This window comes from Ochlerotatus camptorhynchus, unplaced genomic scaffold (assembly GCF_037179485.1).
Source record: "Ochlerotatus camptorhynchus isolate MF236.1 unplaced genomic scaffold, CSIRO-AGI_Acam_v1.1 ptg000371l, whole genome shotgun sequence".
Classification (NCBI taxonomy): domain Eukaryota; kingdom Metazoa; phylum Arthropoda; class Insecta; order Diptera; family Culicidae; genus Ochlerotatus; species Ochlerotatus camptorhynchus.
This window is the reverse complement of record NW_027040859.1, coordinates 999,845-1,019,530: the sequence shown is the minus strand read 5'-3', so window position 1 is coordinate 1,019,530 and position 19,686 is coordinate 999,845. Positions and strand designations below refer to the sequence as shown.

The following is a 19,686-nucleotide window of genomic DNA, read 5'->3' as shown; positions in this document are numbered from 1 at the left end:
AAATCAGATTGACATCTGAGACTTCCACTTCTTCGAACTAATTATAGCATAGGGAGCGCTATTTACGGCTTGCAGCTAGTGTTCAACCGAGTAGCGTCGATGTTCGATTTCCACTTGACACGGAATATGCTTCGCCGAAGATTCTCTGCCTTTTTTGCTGACCGAAGGCGCTTGATACCCAACAGCTAAGTGTAAAATTTAAGACTTATAAATTTTTAGTAACTTGACAATGCTTTCCAAGTTATTTTCGTTTGTAACTGTAGTAATTGTAGTATATGTATGTCGTCTGTATAATCTGTACTTTTTTACAACACATCATTGGGACTATTTCTAGTCTGTTGATGCAACCATAACAAATAAACAAATAAACACCAATGAATTTTTACACTTAAAGTCCGAGATGTGCAGCGAGCACTTCTCATTTCATTTTTACAACGCAGTAACCAATACATATAGTTTATTACTAGAATTGAAATTGACATTTTTTAAAGTATCTATAACAAGTTTAAACTCTATTCTATCTACTGCTTCAAAAAGAACAATGTTTCGTCAACTATGTGCAAAGTTATTAGCAAATGAGTAGTTCGTGACCAAAACTGTGTATGCCAAGCATGCCTAGAAGCATTAAAATTTTCCATCTGGGAAAATTTTCCTCGTTCCAGAAAAATTAGATAGGGGAAATGGATGTAATGTCGGCCTAAATGCCCCTAATTAGGGTCCATATGTACATAAATTCATCAATCGACTAAATTTTCCATGGCGACCAAAAATATCCATTAGTACCGTCCCAATAACGCGTTCATCTAGATAAAATTCATAAACAGCTGATTTTTAGCGATGGGCCCAATCTTAGATCCATAGGCCAACATTAGAGCCATTTCCCCTAATTGTTTTTTAATCAAAGCAACACATCTTAGTCCTTTTTCTTTTTGTGCCTTGTTGATAGTGACAATACTCGGCTTTGTTGACTTAGATAGGGGAATTTACGTATTCTCGTCAATCTAAGCAGCGTCTGCACTTCTACTAGCATTTTCTCAGCGTCACGCACATATATGATCTGTCTGTTTACATTCATCAGCTGCTTGCTTTTCTATCCATTCCAATCGACAGAATTTTTCAAAACGTTTTGAAAGCGTTTTTACAACGCTCCAAACTTCTCAGGTGAGTGTGACTATTGTCGGCAACTTTCCCATTAGAACTGCGTGTTAAAGGGTGATACGGTCAAAATTTGGTCAAGGGAAAACGCGTGTAAATCGGTGAAATCGTTTATTTAAAAAATCAAATTAAATTTCTTTTTCAAGTTCAATTAGTATAAAATTCAGGAAAAATATTCAGTTAGGCTTCCGCTTTTCCAAATCCGAATTGCCGGGCCTTACGCTTGACCCCTGCCATCAGATTTTGTACAGCGACCTTGTCCACCTTCTTCGCCGCAGAAAGCCAGTTTGCCTTGAACTGCTGCTCGCCCTTAGCAGTTTTTTTGGTCTTCTTTAGGTTCCGCTTGACAATAGCCCAGTATTTCTCAATTGGGCGGAGCTCTGGCGTGTTGGGAGGGTTCTTGTCCTTGGGAACCACCTGCACGTTGTTGGCGGCGTACCACTCCATGGCCTTTTTACCGTAATGGCAAGATGCCAAATCCGGCCAAAACAGTACGGAACAACCGTGTTTCTTCAGGAAAGGCAGCAGACGTTTATTCAAACACTCTTTCACGTAAATTTCTTGGCTGACAGTCCCGGAAGCTATGAAAATGCTGCTTTTCAAGCCACAGGTACAGATGGCTTGCCAAACCAGATATTTCTTTGCGAACTTTGACAGTTTCATGTGCTTGAAAACATCTGCTACCTTTCCCCTTCCTTTTGCCGTATAAAACTCCTGTCCCGGAAGCTGCTTGTAGTCGGCTTTGACGTAGGTTTCGTCGTCCATTACCACGCAGTCAAACTTCGTCAGCATCGTCGTGTACAGCCTCCGGGATCGCGCTTTGGCCGTCGTATTTTGTTTATCATCGCGATTTGGAGTCACTACGTTCTTGTAAGTCGATAGTCCGGCTCGTTTTTTGGCTCGATGCACGGTTGTAGACGATACACCCAGCTTATTTGCGGCATCTCGGAGAGAGAGGTTAGGGTTTCGCTTGAAACTACCGGCAACTCTCTTTGTCGTCTCAGCGGCTTCCGGTTTTCGATTTCCCCCCGATCCAGACTTCCTGGCTGTCGACAAACGTTCCCCAAATACTTTAATTACATTTGTAACGGTTGATTTGGCAACTTTTAGCGATTTTGCCAACTTTGCGTGTGAGTAGCTCGGATTTTCGCGATGCGCGAGCAAAATTTTGATACGCTGCTCTTCTTGCTTGGACGGCATTTTGACAACTGAAGAGTGAATTCCAAAATCAAAATAGGAGCAACATTCTACACACACACACCTTCAAAATGAGGGGTGTTCAGGTTTTTTAAATGCAAAATTGAAAGAAATACGTCAAGTTGATATTGACCAAATTTTGACCGTATCACCCTTTAACCAGCTGTTCTATTATCGGCAACTCGAAATCAACCCCATTTTGTAGTGCGTATGCTTTATTTGAAGAAAAATGTAGCATTACTGGATTGCTCGATCGTTCAAATATAATCAGATTGAAGTTGAAAGGCTAAACAATCGTTTGGACACATTCAGGGAAGTGCGTTGATGGGAAAACATAGTGAAATTAACGCTTAAATTTTGGTTGCCGAAAACAGTCAATGGGTGCCGAAGCCAACATTTACCCTAGTTGTGTTTCATCTACGTGATTCCTAATCTCTTATATGCTGTTTCCTAGTTTGAAGTGGTTAAGACTAGGATTCTGATGCATGGTCATTATCTGTGTTATTGTTTGATTTTGTTGTTTGATCAATCCGTTTTTAACTGACAAAGTGGTGCGCCTTTGGAGGGTGTTCCAGCATTCCAAATGATGTAAAGAGTGGGACCTTACAATTACAGGACTGGTAGTGAGTCACTTTTTAGTGACTTGGTCACTTTTTTCAAGTCAGTCAATAAAAAGTTTTTTTTAAGGTTAAGTCACTAAAGTCACTTTTTCTTGTAATCAGTCACTATTTTCAACTATTTTAGCGTGAATTTATTTCAATATTGATCATTATTTGCTTTGTCACGTTTAATCGTCTTTGTCTATCTAACGGCTGTCTTCTCATTTTTCTAAATAAAATTTCCTGAGCTTTCCAGGTTTTCCCAGAACTTTAACGGATAAATTCAAGGCTTATAATAAAAAAGCTTTTTTTTTAATGCGTTCAAAATAAGCTTTTTCTGGAAGATAAACAGTAATTAACCCAAGCGTTGTCTTAATGGCAATCAGTTTTAAAGAAACAAGTTTGTAATCAAATCCAATGAACGTTAAACTTAATTTTTCACTGTTCCCAGTTTAAAAAAACGTACTTAATTTGAGTAAGTCCAAAATCTAAAAATATTCAATGTCTTGTAGTTTCGTATTCCATGTACAAGTTCATGATATTGAAAATTTTCAAAGTGCCTAAAGTTCGTATTTAACTTTATGAAATATTTGAGGTCTTCATTGCAGTCCCATTAACTTCACAACAATTGTAGGAACTTTGAAGAAGTTCTGAGGAATGAAAGGAAATTCTGAGAATTTCAGTAAAGCTCCATAAACAAACTGCGGAAACATAAGAGAAGTTAAACACTAAAATTATGGGGAACTTACTGGAAGCTTTAAGATCCTCAAATCGGTTCTTTTAACATTCTAAAATTTTCAGAAACTTTTATGAAGTTCCTAGAATTTCAGAGCACATCACAGGTGTTAAGCAAACTTGAGAAATATAGAAATATAGGGTATTGTGCAAATTAAAAAAAATCTAAGCACCTCAGAAAAGCTAGATCTAGAGATCTTTGGGGAATTTCATATCTTAAGAGCAGTTCCCATGACTTTAGTTCAGACTTTTTAGAGCAGTTTAAATATCTATAATCGTCTTTAAAGAAAATTGTAGAAACCTTAAAGAAGTTCCGGAAACATCAACAAACCTCCGATAGAACTTCTGGAACGTGATAAAAATTATATGAACATCCGGAAAACGTTAGAGTATTTAAAGGGTGTTATATCATGGAAATACCAAGAACTTTAAAAAATACGAAAGTTTAGCTAAGTTGATTAGATAATATCAACGAAGTTCCATTCAAAAAAAAAATGCGAGAACTTTTAGCAAGCAGCGATAAATATCTACAAGAAATTCCAGAGAACTTGGAATTTAGGTAGTTTCATGATATTCAACGAAGTTCCGAGTACTTCGAGGACGATCAAATAGCTTCAGAATAATCCCATTAACTTAAGAATTCTATGATTGATCTAAAAACGTCAGGGAATTTTAAATATATAATATATATCAGAAAATTTGCCGGACAAACAAATTTAGAGAACTTCAGGTAAGCATAGTTCAGGGAAAATAAGTGAGCGTTTTTAATGGTTAGAATACTTAAAGAAAATTGTTCAAACTTCAAGGCAAATTAATTTATTTCAGTAAAATTGTGGGTTGTTAAAAAATACTGATAAATTCAGGGCAACCTAGAGAACTTTAAAGAAATTCGTTTAGGCAGTTTTAATAACACCCGGAAAGTCTGGACTATTAAAGAAGTTTCTAATTAGTGTCGATAATTTAATGGAAATTTCATGAACTTCAGAAAAATCATGAAAACTTAAGTGAACATCACAAAAGTTCCAGAAATTTAGAAAAACTTCGAAAACTTCACAGAAGGACAGTGGTATTCAGAAACATTTCGAGAACTTCATAGGAAAAAAATGGGAAGTTCTCAGAATAGTCCATTTCATATTCAACGGAAATTTCGATGAAGCTATCCTCCGAATTCAATTTTCTTTTAGTTTTTATCGGAATTACCTTGAAATTCTCCACAATAAAACACCCTTTGGAAAGATTATCAGAATATTCATTGAATTCATTTCAGATTTCCTTTTGAATATCACTCCTTCCCTTGGAATTCTACTCACATTCTACTCACAATTTCCTTAGATTTCTTCTCATAATTTGTTTGGAAAACTCTCCTGAATTTATTTTCCGAATTCCTTTGAAGATGTCCTGGAGTTATTCTCAGATTTAATTGTAATCCTTCTTTTAGTATTTTCAAAAAAAAATCCAAGGACTTATGCTCCGAATTTTTTCCCACACACTTTATGAAATTATTCTCAGAATGCCGTTGGAATTTTCCTTTGAAGTTATTAATAGTTGTGCTCCTCAGAAATTCCTAAGAGTTTTAAATAAAATTTATTTTTAATTCAATTAACTTTTTAGTCACTATTTTTACAACCATCAGTCACTATTTAGTCACTTATTTCTTCAATATGGTCACTGAAATCACTATTTTTTACAGCAGTTTTTTCTACCAGCCCTGCTATTAGAGTTGGATCCTTGTGATAAATCCGGAGAACCTTGAGATTTGGACGTAATTGCTTTTGTAAACAAACACGTCAATCGCCGATTTCTCGTGAATAATAGAAAAATCTTGCAAACAAACTTTACAAAATGATAGAGGAACTATTCCTCTACCTATTTGTGTTATTAGTTTTTTAGATTGAGCTTTAATTCGCGAGAAATCGGCAAATGACGTGTTTGTTTACAGAAGCAATTATGCCCTAATCTCGAAGTTCTCCGGAAATGCAAGAATGACAACTGTAAAGAAAAATCGATTACCTCATCATTTCTCAATAGTGATGGAGTAATACGACATGCACTAAACTAAGGAAACGGGATATACTACAATAGATCAAATTACTGGTCGCAGTGGTGTTAGCAAAAAAGTCAGTTTTAAGTAGCTTAATTTTGATTCAAAGCAGAGCGAAACTCTCAGTAATAAATTCTAAAAAAAAACTCATTCAAATTTCAAATTATTTCCAGCTTACACATTCCATATAATTTTGTAGCATCGTGACTAACTAAATACAAAAAAACATCCAACCACCTACCTCAATCTAATCATTATCCCTTCCCATGGCGATCATGTAGCCTGCATGTGGCGAGTCAGCCATTACCCCTCCTTTATCATTGGCCTTGGATTGATTTGCGCTCTTACTGCCCCACCCTGCGCTGCAAAATGGAAATGAAATGAATAAGGGCTAATATTGCAAATGTAAACAATTACTTTTTCCGTGTATTTCTCGGGAATAAATACTCGCTCAAGTAAACCACCAAGATGATTATATAGAGCCACCAAACATGTATTGAGGTAGCGTTTATGGTTGACCAGAAGAAAAAAATCAAATAATTCTGGATTGTTTATTTTCCCGGAAAATTTGGGTTGATGTTTTCAGGTTTTCCCGGACATCACATACTTTAAAACTTCATAAATTATGAACCAACCATTGTAGAACGTTGTGTAGTGAAATGATAAGGAAATTATCTTAGCAATCCATAAAAATATAATCTGAAGAAAAATGTTACGATCGAGGAAAATCTCAAGGAAACTCAGGAGAACCATTGAGCAAACACTATTTTTCTAATGATTTTTTTTTTCATGCTTGAAAATGGTGAAAATTTTAGAGTGGTGCCCGTTACCGTTTTTTAGATAAAATTTTTCATTATCTTATAATGAGTTTTCCTGATTTTCCTCCACATACACACACACACACACCAAAGGTGTCGTAATCGACACGATCTGCATATACAGTCAACTCTCCATAACTCGTTATATTGAAGGGATCATCGAGTTATAGAATTATCAACTAATAGAATAAAAAAATATCGTTCGTAACTTTAAGAATAATCCCGAATTATTGTAGGGGAAATGACTCTAATGTTGGCCTATGGATCTAAGATTGGGCCCATCGCTAAAAAGTTGCTATTTTTCAATTTTATTTAGATTAACGCGTCGTTGGGACGGTACTAATGGATATTTTTGGTCGCAATTGAAAATTTAGTCGATTGCTTAATTTATGTATGGGCCCAAATTGAGGGCAATTAGGCCGACATTACATCCATTATCATCCCTATCTACTGTAATATCTAGCCCTATCTGTTCATATGAATTCGTAAAATTATTCAAGAATACAATTCCTAGCATTAAGCCAATATGAACAAAAATACGTAATAGGGCTGTCAATTTTTGGAATTTAACTTGTCGCGTGAAAGGTTGTGGCTCATGATGGGTTTTGGCCAATTAACCAAATCTAGCCCAAAAAATGCAGATTTATAAAACTGAATCTTCCCAGAAGTTTCGGGACCTTCTTAGATGTTGAGAGGATTTCTTTAAAGTTCAGAGAACATCACTTGACTTTAGATTAGAGAACTTTGTAGAAGCTCTGAGAACTTCTTAAATGCACAAAGCAATGTATTGCCGAACTCGAGAATAATTTTTAAGTGTGTACCTTTCAACAATGACTTGCAAAACTAATCTTGTCTTCGTCCGCCTTAAGTAACACTTATCACTTTTCTGTGATAAAATGCCTAATTCCGAGATTAGTTTACTATCTAAAGCACGATCTTAAGTATATTTCTAGACTTACATTTGAAAAGGGCATAATTCCAAAATCACCATATCGAGAAAATTGCTTGAAATATCGTAGAACAGCCAGAAACTAGAAGGGACTAGCAGTGATGCAGAGAAGGGCATCCGTAAGGAATCAATGAAATCGACCAATTGCAATCTCTATCATTAAATCTAGAGTAAGATTTGAAATGGGCCTATGTCCAAAACGTAAACAAATCGGGTTTTGATGCCATTCTTTAGCACCGCTTGATAGCCACTAATCGTGTAGGAAAATTCCGCATAATCGAAAAAAATCATTAAAAATAACTCGATTTTCGAAACGGCCGATCAACGAAATTTTTCGATTCATTAATAGGCCAACCATTCATTTATTTCATTTCATTGATAAGCCTAGTGACGTAGAAGGACCGATGATTGAAAATTTTCAAACCAAAGCTAGGCCCTACTGGTTGAGGCAGGGCCGATGATTTGTTTTGAATCTATTTGACGTTGCGAAAAGGCTTAGCAATGAGCGTACCATTCGTGATGACAAGCACAACGGCTTAACAAAAAGGGCCTATCCATTGAAAGATTCACAAAAAGGCTTATTAATTTATGAAATTAAATTATATCGATTTTCATATATTTTTGAAAGCTTTTCGCATATTTTGGAGGTTGTATACTGAGATACAGTTACTATTGTTATTGTGAACAATAAAAATGCCTAAAATACTTCAATTTTCTTAAATATGAATTGAATAGTGGCGGAAAAATTTAAAATTCATTTTCTGGTTTGTTTACGTTTTGGACATAGGCCCATTTCAAATATTACTCTAGAAATGGGGTTAACAGAACAAGTTCTGAATAAATCTTATTTTTTTTTTAATTTTCCAAAGATTTTTAAAGTTTTACCGAACATTTCCACAATTCAAAACCCCAGTAAAACTTTGCTGACTGGATTAGTGTGTAGCCGGCGCCGGTGGTGTAGTGGTAAGCGTGACTGCTTTCTAACACCCCAATGGGCCGAGGTCGGTGGGATTTTTCTGAGGCATAAAAATCTCTGGTCACGTCTTCCTTCGGAAGGGAAGTAAAGCCGTTGGTCCCGGCTCATGTGTGTGTTGAATGGGTGCGATATCCTACGCAGGTGTGGACGCTGCCTTCCTTGCACATTGCCGTCAATGGATGGCAATCGATGTCCGTCGGTGATTGGCACTAGATTGCGGAACAGAGACCGACGTTAAATAAAAAGGAACGGAAAAATATCTGTTGCGTACAACGCCACTAGGCAGCTGCAACAAAACAAACGTCCAGGAGGGATCGCCAAGGAGGCTGGCAACCCCATATCAATCCTATACGTTTGACAGTAGGCAACATCATGGGCCTTATTTAAATACGGCCCGGTGGAAAGGGACGGAAAATCGCGTTATAAGCAGAAAGACAAGAGCAAATGATAGCATCGAAAACGTGGCCGCCAGTCAGGCCCCTGGGATCGCCCACAACTTAACTTTGGTTGTGACGTCTATCAAGTTGACAGCGTCAGAAAGAAGAATAGGACAGAAGCAAGTCACGATTTGGGAGAATTGGTTCAATTTGTTATTAACTATCCTAGTGATATTTAATTTTATCACAGTTAAATTAAAGTTGGATCACAGTTTGAACTTAAGCCTCAGAATTTCCATTTTTGTCTCAAACCTTGAATCTTTATGGAAAACTTGAATTCTCTTATAATTTCCTTCATAATGCTCTTGAACATCTTTTGCAAAATACTCATTGAATTCACTCTGCAATGCTCTTCATATTATTAATAATTCCAGCAATTGCCCGAAAAATACTCCTATAAAAATCCCTTGTAGTTCTCCTCAGCACTTAGTATTCTCCATGGTATTTCCATAGGAATTTCTTTTGACGTAGGACTACGTCTTTGATTTCTATATGGGGGTACACTTTGTGAAAACCGAAAATGGAACATGTAACAAATTAAGAAAGATTTTGAACGTTAATAACTCAGCTGCCCCAGGTTCAATTTCAATAATTGTATCACTAATCAATCAGAAATATGGCTACGCATCGATAACAATGCTTCCGAATGTTGATTTCAACAAGACACTATTGAAAAACTGGTTAATGTCCAGCATTGTCCAAAAGCGTCGAATTAATTAACAAATCCACCAATTACCTACATTGCATATGCTGCTTCCCCAGCACAGTCGTCAGAGAGTAGTAAGTAGACGAAACAAGTCGAAGTGGCATTCGCCTCCGATCCTCGGGCGCGTGCGAATAGGGAGGATGGAATTGTGTAATATTTTGCCCACTCATCGCCATATTCAGAACCAAACGCAAATTCTTCGAGATAACCACCATCCGTCATCTGGCTCGCCGTGGCGGTGTCTGACGTATCTCCGGTCTGATTTACGAGGTGTGCTGAAGGTGTTCCTGAAAACTGAGATCCGTGATGCTGTCACCTACACTAAACACGCCAAGCGTAAGCGGCCATGGCTGTCATCTGCGTTTTGAAGTAACAGAAACGCACTCTGTTTGGTTTCGGAGGTTAAATCATCACCAACTTTGGCAACTTAACGGCGCCGGTGGTGTAGTGGTAAGCGTGATTACCTCTCACCCCAGCAGGTCTAGGTTCAATCCCAGTCGGCGCCGCCGGGATGTTCTGAGGCATAACATCTCTGATCACGTCTTCCTTCGGATGGGAAGTAAAGCCGTTGGTCCCTGGTTCATGAGTTGATGGGTCGATAGGTAAAGTCCAGGTGTGGGAGCTGCCTTCCTGGCACGTCGGTAGCATTGGTGCTCAGCACGGAAAACAAGATCGACGGAAAAAAACAAACCAAAAGAAAAAAAAAAAAAAACTTTGGCAACAAAACGGCTCTTTTCAGGGCCACCAAGCTTATTACAGTAAAGAGTAGGAATAGAATTCATCTGCCTGTTTGTCCATATTCAGAACCAACGATCACACAAAATGCTCATGTAATCAAACTGGAAGCAGGGGTACAAATTATTTGGATCAACTTTGATCAACTTTGAATCGCCACGGCCGGATATTTTCGATGGAAGAAGCAACAATCTAGCATATAATTCCCAGAGAATCGATCAATGTAGATAGGACCTATTGAAAAGTAACGCGAGATTTGTTTTCCGTACTGAGCTCCAATGCTACCGACGCCAGGGAGGCAGTTCCCACACCAAGGCCCTACCAATCAACCCATCAACTCAACCGGGGACCAACGGCTTTATTTCCCGAAGGAAGGCGTGATCAGAGCTGTTATGCCTTAGAACATGCCGGTGGCGCCGACTGAGATTGGACCCAGGCCTGCTGGGGTGAGAGGTAATCACGCTAACCACCGGCGCCGATATCTTTCAAGGTGATATCACGGCGAATGAGATCGACCCAAATTTGAGTTTAGTTATCTCAGAAATAAGAAATAAAGTTCAGGAACTCAGCGATGAGTAAATTTGCCTTATGTTTTCCCAGGATTTTCCAGGGAAAAATTCCTGAATTTGAGAAAAGTAAAGATTGGATTCACTCAGTCTATTGGTACTACTCCGAGACTGAATGAAATTTTCGTCAATTTTCTCATTTTCTGGCAGATTTTTTAGGTTTTCCACAGGAAACCATGAGACAAATTTACTCATGGCTGAATTCTTGCACTTTTGGCGATTATGAGTGTATTAAACTCACATTTGGGTCTTTCTCATTTGCCGTGTACTCAAAAGGAAAAGAGCCAGTGTCGCTACTTGATAGCAGACTACTCATAATGGGAGGAGTCTTTGTAGCTTTTATACCACTTGGTTGCACATCATTCTGCTTTAACCTGAAAAGATATAAAAGAGCGCTGCTGTATGGCATTAGCTCATTTTCGCTTCGGACGGCGTGGTGAACAGAAAAGTTCTTCGAGATAACCGCCATCGGTCGTCTGACTCACCGTGGTGGTGTCAAACGTATCTCCGGTCTGATCTACGAGGTGTACTGAAGGTGTTCCTGGAAAATGAGGTCCGTGATGCTGTCACCTACACTAAACACGCCAAGCGTGAGTGGCCATGGATGTCCTCTTCAATAAAACGGCCTTTTTCAGGGCCATCAAGCTTACATCAGCAAAGAGTTGGAATAGAATTTATCTGTGCTTGTCTGTCCATATTCAGAACCACAAGCCCCCAACGACCACACAAAATGCTCTCCAGAGTTGTAATTTTGTACCCAAACTTGAAAGCAGGGGTGCAAGTGATTTTGATTGATTTTCTTAATCAACTTGCTCTTTGAAAAAAAAAATACTACAAATTTGATACGACTACAATTCAAAAACGGAAAGAGTTGAGATAATAGATAATTGATCAATTAAAAGAACTGAATGCTCTTCACATTTATTCCGTCCACTAGCGGTCCTACGTCAAGCTTCCGTTCGTGCCCCTAGGCACAGACCCTTCTACTTTTTAATTCTGCTCAGAATTCCCATTAATTCTTTGAAATGGTCCTCAATTTCCTTGGAACTCTCTTTTGAAGTTTCTAAAAATCATCACCTGAATATCCTTGGAATACTCGAATTTCATAGAAATTATCCTCAAAATTTTATTGGAACCATCTTCGGAGGAATTCAGAATTTAATTCCCTTAAAAAAATACTCCTAATAAGATCTATTTTCAGTGCTATATAAATAGCAGTAGGCGTCTGAATATATACGAAAAAATGATTGATTTTTTCCCGAAGGGGACGACTCTTTCTACGATGCAGAAAAGATTGTGTTTTGCTGTTGGTAGCTGCGCGCACGCTGAGTAGATAGAAAGAAGATTGATGACGATTCTGAAGATTTCCTGCAAAAAGATGATGCGCGATGCAAATAGATGCGACAAATGAAAGAAGATTTTTCGAAGATTGATTCGCTAGTGTGAGATTTGTTGAGCATCTACACTTGAGATTTAGATGTGTCGCCCCCCTCGATTTTTCCGGTTTTTTGAGTCCAACTTTTTGCCATGACGACACAGAAAAAAATGTTTTTACAGAATTTTTTTTCTTAAAACTAGAGGAAAAATTTGCTGTTTTTAGATTTGCGACATCTTGTTACAATATTAAAAAAAAAAAATCAAAACGTATTTTTACGTTAAAAAAATTAACAAAATCAAATTTCACCGATGAAATATTTTAAATCTTACAGATTATGAAACTAGAGGTCCCAAACTATCATCTCTAATGGAATAAAATTTTAGGTACATTCACTTTGAATGAAAGTCGCCTTTAAACATAGCGTGCGGGGACCGGGGACCGAAAGAAGGCGTGATCAAAGATGTTATGCCTCAGAACATCCTGGTGGCGCCGACTCGGATTGAACCCAGGCCTTCTGGGGTGAGAGATAATCACGCTTATCACTACACCACCGGCGCCGCTTTTATTCAATTGAGTCTCAATCCCAAAAAAACATAAATAACTGTAGATGATGCATTGTATATTGACTCCCTAAGGTCAGTCGGTAAAGACGCAGCTACGAAGTAAGTCCATGCTGGAGAGGCGGCTGGGTTCATTTTCCGTCCGGTCTATTAATTTTTCTGGTTGGACTTTCTTGGGCATACTAGGATGGTACAGGCACATACAGCTCTCAATTGAAATGTAGAAGTGCTTCACAGAACACTAAGTTGAGGCAAAAAGCTTGAAATTTCATGTAATAGTAATACAAATGGTATTTTCAAGCAATGAAAACAGTTTTTTTTATTTGTCGCGGAAATCTTGTAACAGCACAGGATGCACATGTGGACGCGACGCCACTGCTTAATACTACTTCTAGGGGATGGGCCGATTACAAGCGGGTTTAGATTAAAAAAGGTAACATAATTGAGGGAATGATCAAAGAACTTTGAGTGAATTCTTAGCGTAATAAAGCCATTCTGAGTAGAATTTCAAAGGAATCATTAAGAGAATTCTACTGAAACCCTAAAGGGAGTTCTAAAGAATTGCTGAGGAAATTTGTAACGAAATGCTGAAGATAGATCAATAGAAGTCCGAGGATATTTTCCTTGAATTAGATTAGTGGTGCTGTTTATAAATTACGTGGACAGATTTTCAGAGGTTTTAGACAGTCGTAACGCTTAACTATTCAGTTTTCATCAAAGTAAACAAATAAAAACAATTTGGATGTACTAAAAGTGTTTTGAATAGATCAACTTAAACTTGATAACTTAAATATTGTCTGTTTTATTTTTTTTATTAAAGTAACGCGTAACAACATCCATTACAACCTCCACACCTTAAATGTAGCGTAACACTTTGAAACATTCAGCAATGCCTCACCCTGCTTCGCGATACCGAATATTTTAATGGACCCTGAAATGTGTTTGAGATTCGGCAATGAAAATTAAGTGTGTATAATTTTGGATACATTTCCTAAAAATTTCCAAACCATGTTCAAATAAACTTAATGGGTTACTCTGGACCCATCCAGGAATGCCTATATATTAGAGCTCATACTTTGACGCAACACTAATAAGATCCGAGCTAATTCGTTTCTTTTGTTTGTTTAACTCCCAACAGGTGTCTCCCTGCTAGTGCACGCAGAAAACGATGGATCGATGCTGCTGGAAAGCAAAATCCACCCCGACACAATCTATCACAAACAGCAGGACACACTGATCGTGTGGAGCGAGGGCGATAACTTCGACCTTGCGCTCAGTTTCCAGGAGAAGGCAGGCTGTGACGAAATATGGGAGAAAATTTGCCAGGTTGGTTCACGGAGTGCAAACTACATATTTATAGACCATACTTAATTCACGATTTTCTTTATGCTTCAACAGGTACAAGGCAAAGATCCCTCCGTCGAAATAACGCAGGATGTCGTGGAAGAATCGGAAGACGAACGGTTCGAGGACATGTCGGACTCGGCACCGCCCATCGAACTACCCCCCTGTGAGCTGTCCCGATTAGAGGACATCTCTGAAGTGATTGCCAATGGACTGACCTCGCAGATTCGGAAGGACAAGCTGGCGCAAGCGATCGAGAGTGAAAACTACATCAAAAAGCTGCTGAACCTGTTCCACATCTGCGAGGATCTCGAAAATCACGAAGGACTGCATTATTTGTACGAAATTTTTAAGAACATTTTTCTGCTGAACAAGAATGCCCTGTTTGAGATCATGTTCGCCGAGGATACGATCTTCGACGTTGTTGGCTGTTTGGAGTATGATCCTACGGGTAATCCGCCGAAGCAGCACCGGCAGTATCTCAAACAGTTGGCCAAATTCCGCGAAGCGATTCCTATTCGCAATACCGATCTGCTGGCAAAGATACATCAGACATACCGGGTGCAATATATTCAGGACATTGTTCTGCCGACGCCATCGGTGTTCGAGGACAACATGCTGAATACGCTTTCCTCGTTCATCTTTTTTAACAAGGTGGAGATAGTCACCCTGATCCAGGAGGATGAAAAATTCCTGGACGATTTGTTCACCCTCTTAACAGACCCTAGCACTTTGGATAGCAAGCGGCGGGATATTATCCTGTTTCTGAAAGAGTTTTGCAACTTTGCGCAGTATTTGCAACCGCAGAGCAAGGAAACCTTCTACAAGACGTTGATCAGTCTTGGCGTACTGCCGGCGCTGGAGATTACGCTGGCCATCAACGACAAGAAAACGAAGGCCGCCTCAATAGATATTTTGACGACAATCGTCGAATACTCTCCGTCGATTGTGCGCGACTACACGTTGCAGCAGTACAACAACTCGGATACGGAGGAGGTAAGTGTGGGGAACAGGGACGGCGAGAAGGTTTGTTCTTATCAGCAGTGCGTCATTGGTTGATGGCTGATAATGGCTCTCATACTGTTGTGCTCAACGGAGAGCTTGCGTTACAAAACAGTATAATTCGTTCTTGGAATTTATCAGCGGGAAAGCCCTTGTCTGGGGAAGGTCACTGTTGCCATTTGTGAGATTACGTTTTGCGATTTTATTTTTACCATGTGCGCCCGTTCCCGAAATAGAGCTGTGACTAATTTCATGTGTGCAATCGATAACGGAGAATTCTGTTGCATTCCGTAGGATCAAACACTTATCAATATCGCTATTGAGCAGATGCTATCAGACTCGGAACCGGAACTGGGAGGCGCTGTTCAGTTGATGGGCGTTTTACGGATACTGCTCGATCCGGAGAATATGCTCAGCTCGGTGAACAAGTCGGAGAAATCAGACTTCCTGAACTTTTTCTACAAGCACAGCATACAGACGCTAATAGGTATGAGGGGACATTCTTATGGGTGCTTACATTTACTGACGCTCTTTTCCCGATGGTTTGCAGCTCCACTACTGCTGAACACCCTCTCCGAGAAACCGGCCAACGAAGAATATCACACGGTTCAGCTGCTCGGGCTAGTGCTAGAGTTGTTGTCGTTCTGCGTTGAGCACCACACCTACCACATCAAGAACTGCATCATCAACAAGGATCTGCTGCGTCGAATACTGGTATTGATGAAGAGCACACACACGTTCCTAGTGCTAGGCGCCCTGCGGTTTCTGCGGAAGATCATCGCACTGAAAGATGAATTCTATAATAGGCGAGTAGATGAGTTGATGAAGCGTTTTGCGATGGTGGTGGTTCACTCAAATTATTACATTAATTAAATGATTTCAAAATTGATTTTTCCCAATGAAGGCGGCGTTCAATATTAACACGGATATTACAATTATTGCAGGCATATAGTAAAGGGGAACCTCTTCGCACCGGTGGTGGATGCCTTCGTGCGGAACAATGGCCGATATAATCTGCTGGAGTCCGCCATCCTGGAGCTGTTCGAGTTCATCAAGATCGAGGACATCAAATCCTTGTATACGTACTTTGTAGAAAATTTTGGTAAAATCTTCGACGATGTCCAGTATGTCCAAACGTTCAAAACACTGAAGAACAAGTATGACCAGCAGCAGGATCGACTGAAGGAGAAGGAGAAAGGAAATCTAGACAGGTGAGTTGAATGGGAAATCGTCAGATAAAGTTAGATATAAACATGATTTTTTTTGTTAACTTTCAATCAGCGTACCATCGATTCTGCGGAATAGTAACCGATACCGGAGGGATCAGAGGCAGCTGGACGCGGAGGAGGAAAATTGGTTCAGCGAGGAAGAAGACTTTACCGAAACAAATAAGGCTGGATCGCCGGAACTGGACACTAGCCTAGGTGAGCGACATACTAGGAAGAGATTGAAATTTTAAGTCACACTAGCTTTCACTGCGAAGCTGATTATGTTATCGACGACTCAGGGAAGCCCCCGTTTGTTTTTGGAAGCTATGTATTTGAAGTTCAAATTTGAAATGACGACGAAACGTATCAATAAATTGGTAACGTTTGTTTTCGATGTTGGTTTTTTCTCGGTTAGAAAAACGAAAAATTTGTTTGGGGAAAAGCAAATCCGATACAGTACACTCATGAAATAAATAGATAAACCAGTGGATAATATCCATGTGAGTTTCACATTACTTTTCATGTGATCTCATAATTGAAAATTGCTCCACAAAATCATCTGAACTTTATGTGTCCAATGAAGTCTGTATGATTTCTCACATAGAATTTATTATTGGATGTTGAGTTATAAATTAATGTTGGAATTGGAGAAATATTATGCATTCCCAATAGAAGCTAGGTGAATTGACCCCTCTGGCTCTTATTACCGGTATCAAGTCACACTCGGTGAAGTGATTTGCAATGCAAATACAAATGGAGTATACTTCTCCGTGAAGTATCGCGCAAAATTGATCCGGTTGTGATACCTTACGGCAAATGTGGCAGTTAACCCATGATTTATTTGCTGAATTTACCCTTAGAGAGTACAGAAGATTTAATATTCCATTACGTAGATGGAAAAGTAGTTCATATACGCTTGTCGTCTGTGGAGGACTACGTTCAATACGTGCGAGTGTACGATCTTCCAGTGAAGTTACGCCTCGATATGCACACCGGTGTACGAGGTGTGTATATGGACGGGACAAGGAAAAATCTCGATTTGGTTCATTTCCATAATCAGAAGGGTAATATATTCTATGACGGAATAAAAAACAAATGTTTCTTACGTAAAATGAAATCCTGTCTTAAACTATGCATCGCTGGACAACAACGACAAGGAAACAGAGAAAAATGTAGAGTGATCGAAGAAGATGTGCTGAAAGATAACGTGTCAGCCCAGCGTGTAGAACAATGAAGATGGAAGAAGCAAGTGATGCCCAGAAACAGCAGTCATCTGTATTCAAGAATCTAAATGTTCCGTATTACCACTACAAATTTGAATTAGTAGACTATACCAAGAAGCAGTGATGGATCTCTCTTTTGGGACTTTTTCATTAGTTTTAATATAGAATGCTTACGTTAAATCCAGTTGAATTTTCAGTTAACCCATCTTAAAATAGATAGTTTAGTGCTATTACTCTCCCTATCAAAATTCAAAGTATCCGCACCGTAGAGCCACACTCTGTGTTTTCACTGAAGCTACACTCGAGAGCGCTCTCAAGTGTACCTTCAGTGAAAACACAGAGTGTGGCTCTACAGTGCTGATATTTTGAATTTTGATAGGGAGATGATTAATAGCACTAAACTATCTTTTTTAAGATGGGTTAACTAATAATTTAATTGGATTTAACGTTACCATTCTATATTAAAAAGTACCGAAAAAGTATAAAAAAAAAGCGATCCAAGCGGCAGCAGAAACCCTTGTCATGCCCATGACAATATTGTCACGCCCAGTATCATTCTTGAGCTGGTCAATTATTCAACCGAACGACCGACTCAATTACACATATTTGTAAGACGTCCTGGGATGCAAGATAGGTTTGTATAAAATTGCAAACCTCATCGATGCGCATTAAGAGGCTTCTGCATAACGTAACTCTGTCCAACTCTATTAGCACAACGGCACTCCGATATGCACAGTAAGCTCAACGACCTAGCTGAACGCTGCTCATCATCGTCATTATGCTGGGTATCATGATCGTCAATAAGAGCAAATCGTTGAATATCCTACTTTTGCGATAGTTGGGCAAGCAGTGGTAAGCAATATCTAAGCAGTTGGATAGCGGCATAGGTACACCAATCAAGAAGGTTAGGTTGCATCTGCGAGTTAACGAAATACTTGGAGATCAAATATATGCCCTTATGGCAGCGAAACGTGGCGCTAATCAACAGGGAACATTCCAAATCTGCAGGTCTTCATTCAACGCGGTACGTAATCCGTGCATGGTGACTTCACAATTGGATCTCGAATGCTGAGCTCCATTGCCGATGTAATCAACAGCCGATAACATCGGAAAATCGAGAATGTTGATTGACTACAAACTACGAAAGAAAGGAAATGAAATTACACAAGCAATCATTGGATTGGAATCCGACAGGACATCGCAATAGAGGCAGACCAAGAAGCTCTGAGTGGCGGAGCCTGTAAAAATAAATTATAGAAATCGACAGAAAATTTGTCCTGCACACTTAATTTTTTCCACCGAGCTCGGCTGTGCAAATCTCGGTAAAAATAAGTTTAACTGAGATCTCAGCAAAAGTAACATTTGATTGCTGAGTCTCGGATCATGCTTAGCTGAATCTCAGCAAACAAATGAAATGTTTGCTGAGCTCTGTAAAACTTTTTTTGCCGAGATTTGCACAGCCGAGCTCGGTAGAAAAAACTTAGTGTGTGGGAAGGTCAAAGCGAAGGCAAGCAGTAGCCCAGGATGCACATCTTGAGGTGTTCAAGATTAATGGAAGTGGAGTAACAAAGCCGATCTTGAAATTGAACATTAGCAACTGCAGCTTAGAAATAACATTCTTTGAGCCGAAGATCCGAAGAAACGGAGTATTAAAACCCGGGCAAATGTTCAATAAGCAGTTACCGCCTTTGAAATGAACGAACTCAAAACTCATTGTTTCGATTTGGAGCGGATCTTGGTGCAAATCTTACCCGCAGGTATTTGAACTTGCGGTGGCCAAGCAAGCATGTTTCTTCTTTGATGTTAATGCTTGTTCACTTGACCGGCTCCATGTAATTGTGTTGCTGAAGTCATTTAATTTCGTTACAATTCAGTTAATAAAAATTCGACACATGTTCGTCACTGACAGCATTGTCATTGAAAATTGACATGGTTTGCCTTGACGATGACTGTTAGCTCAAATGAGTGACCAAAGTTGAACTGTCAATATCATCGTGTATTGTCGAAATTTTGCAGCACTGATTCTGAATCAAATCCGTCTGAGATTAGTGTAATAA

The 19,686-nt window shown here is 39.1% G+C and overlaps 1 protein-coding gene across 3 annotated transcripts in view; it reads left to right on the top strand.

The window, feature by feature from the left end:
- flfl (serine/threonine-protein phosphatase 4 regulatory subunit 3 flfl) overlaps window positions 1-19,686 on the top strand; it is an 81,361-nt gene that overhangs the window by 43,382 nt on the left and 18,293 nt on the right. For 2 of the 3 annotated variants that reach the window (XM_065232714.1, XM_065232715.1), the window contains exons 3-7: window positions 13,991-14,178; window positions 14,251-15,192; window positions 15,493-16,004; window positions 16,143-16,409; window positions 16,480-16,622. In XM_065232714.1, the coding sequence (XP_065088786.1) occupies window positions 13,991-14,178; window positions 14,251-15,192; window positions 15,493-16,004; window positions 16,143-16,409; window positions 16,480-16,622 (2,052 nt within the window). The remainder of the gene's footprint in view (window positions 1-13,990; window positions 14,179-14,250; window positions 15,193-15,492; window positions 16,005-16,142; window positions 16,410-16,479; window positions 16,623-19,686) is intronic. The other variant, XM_065232717.1, reaches the window with a different exon arrangement.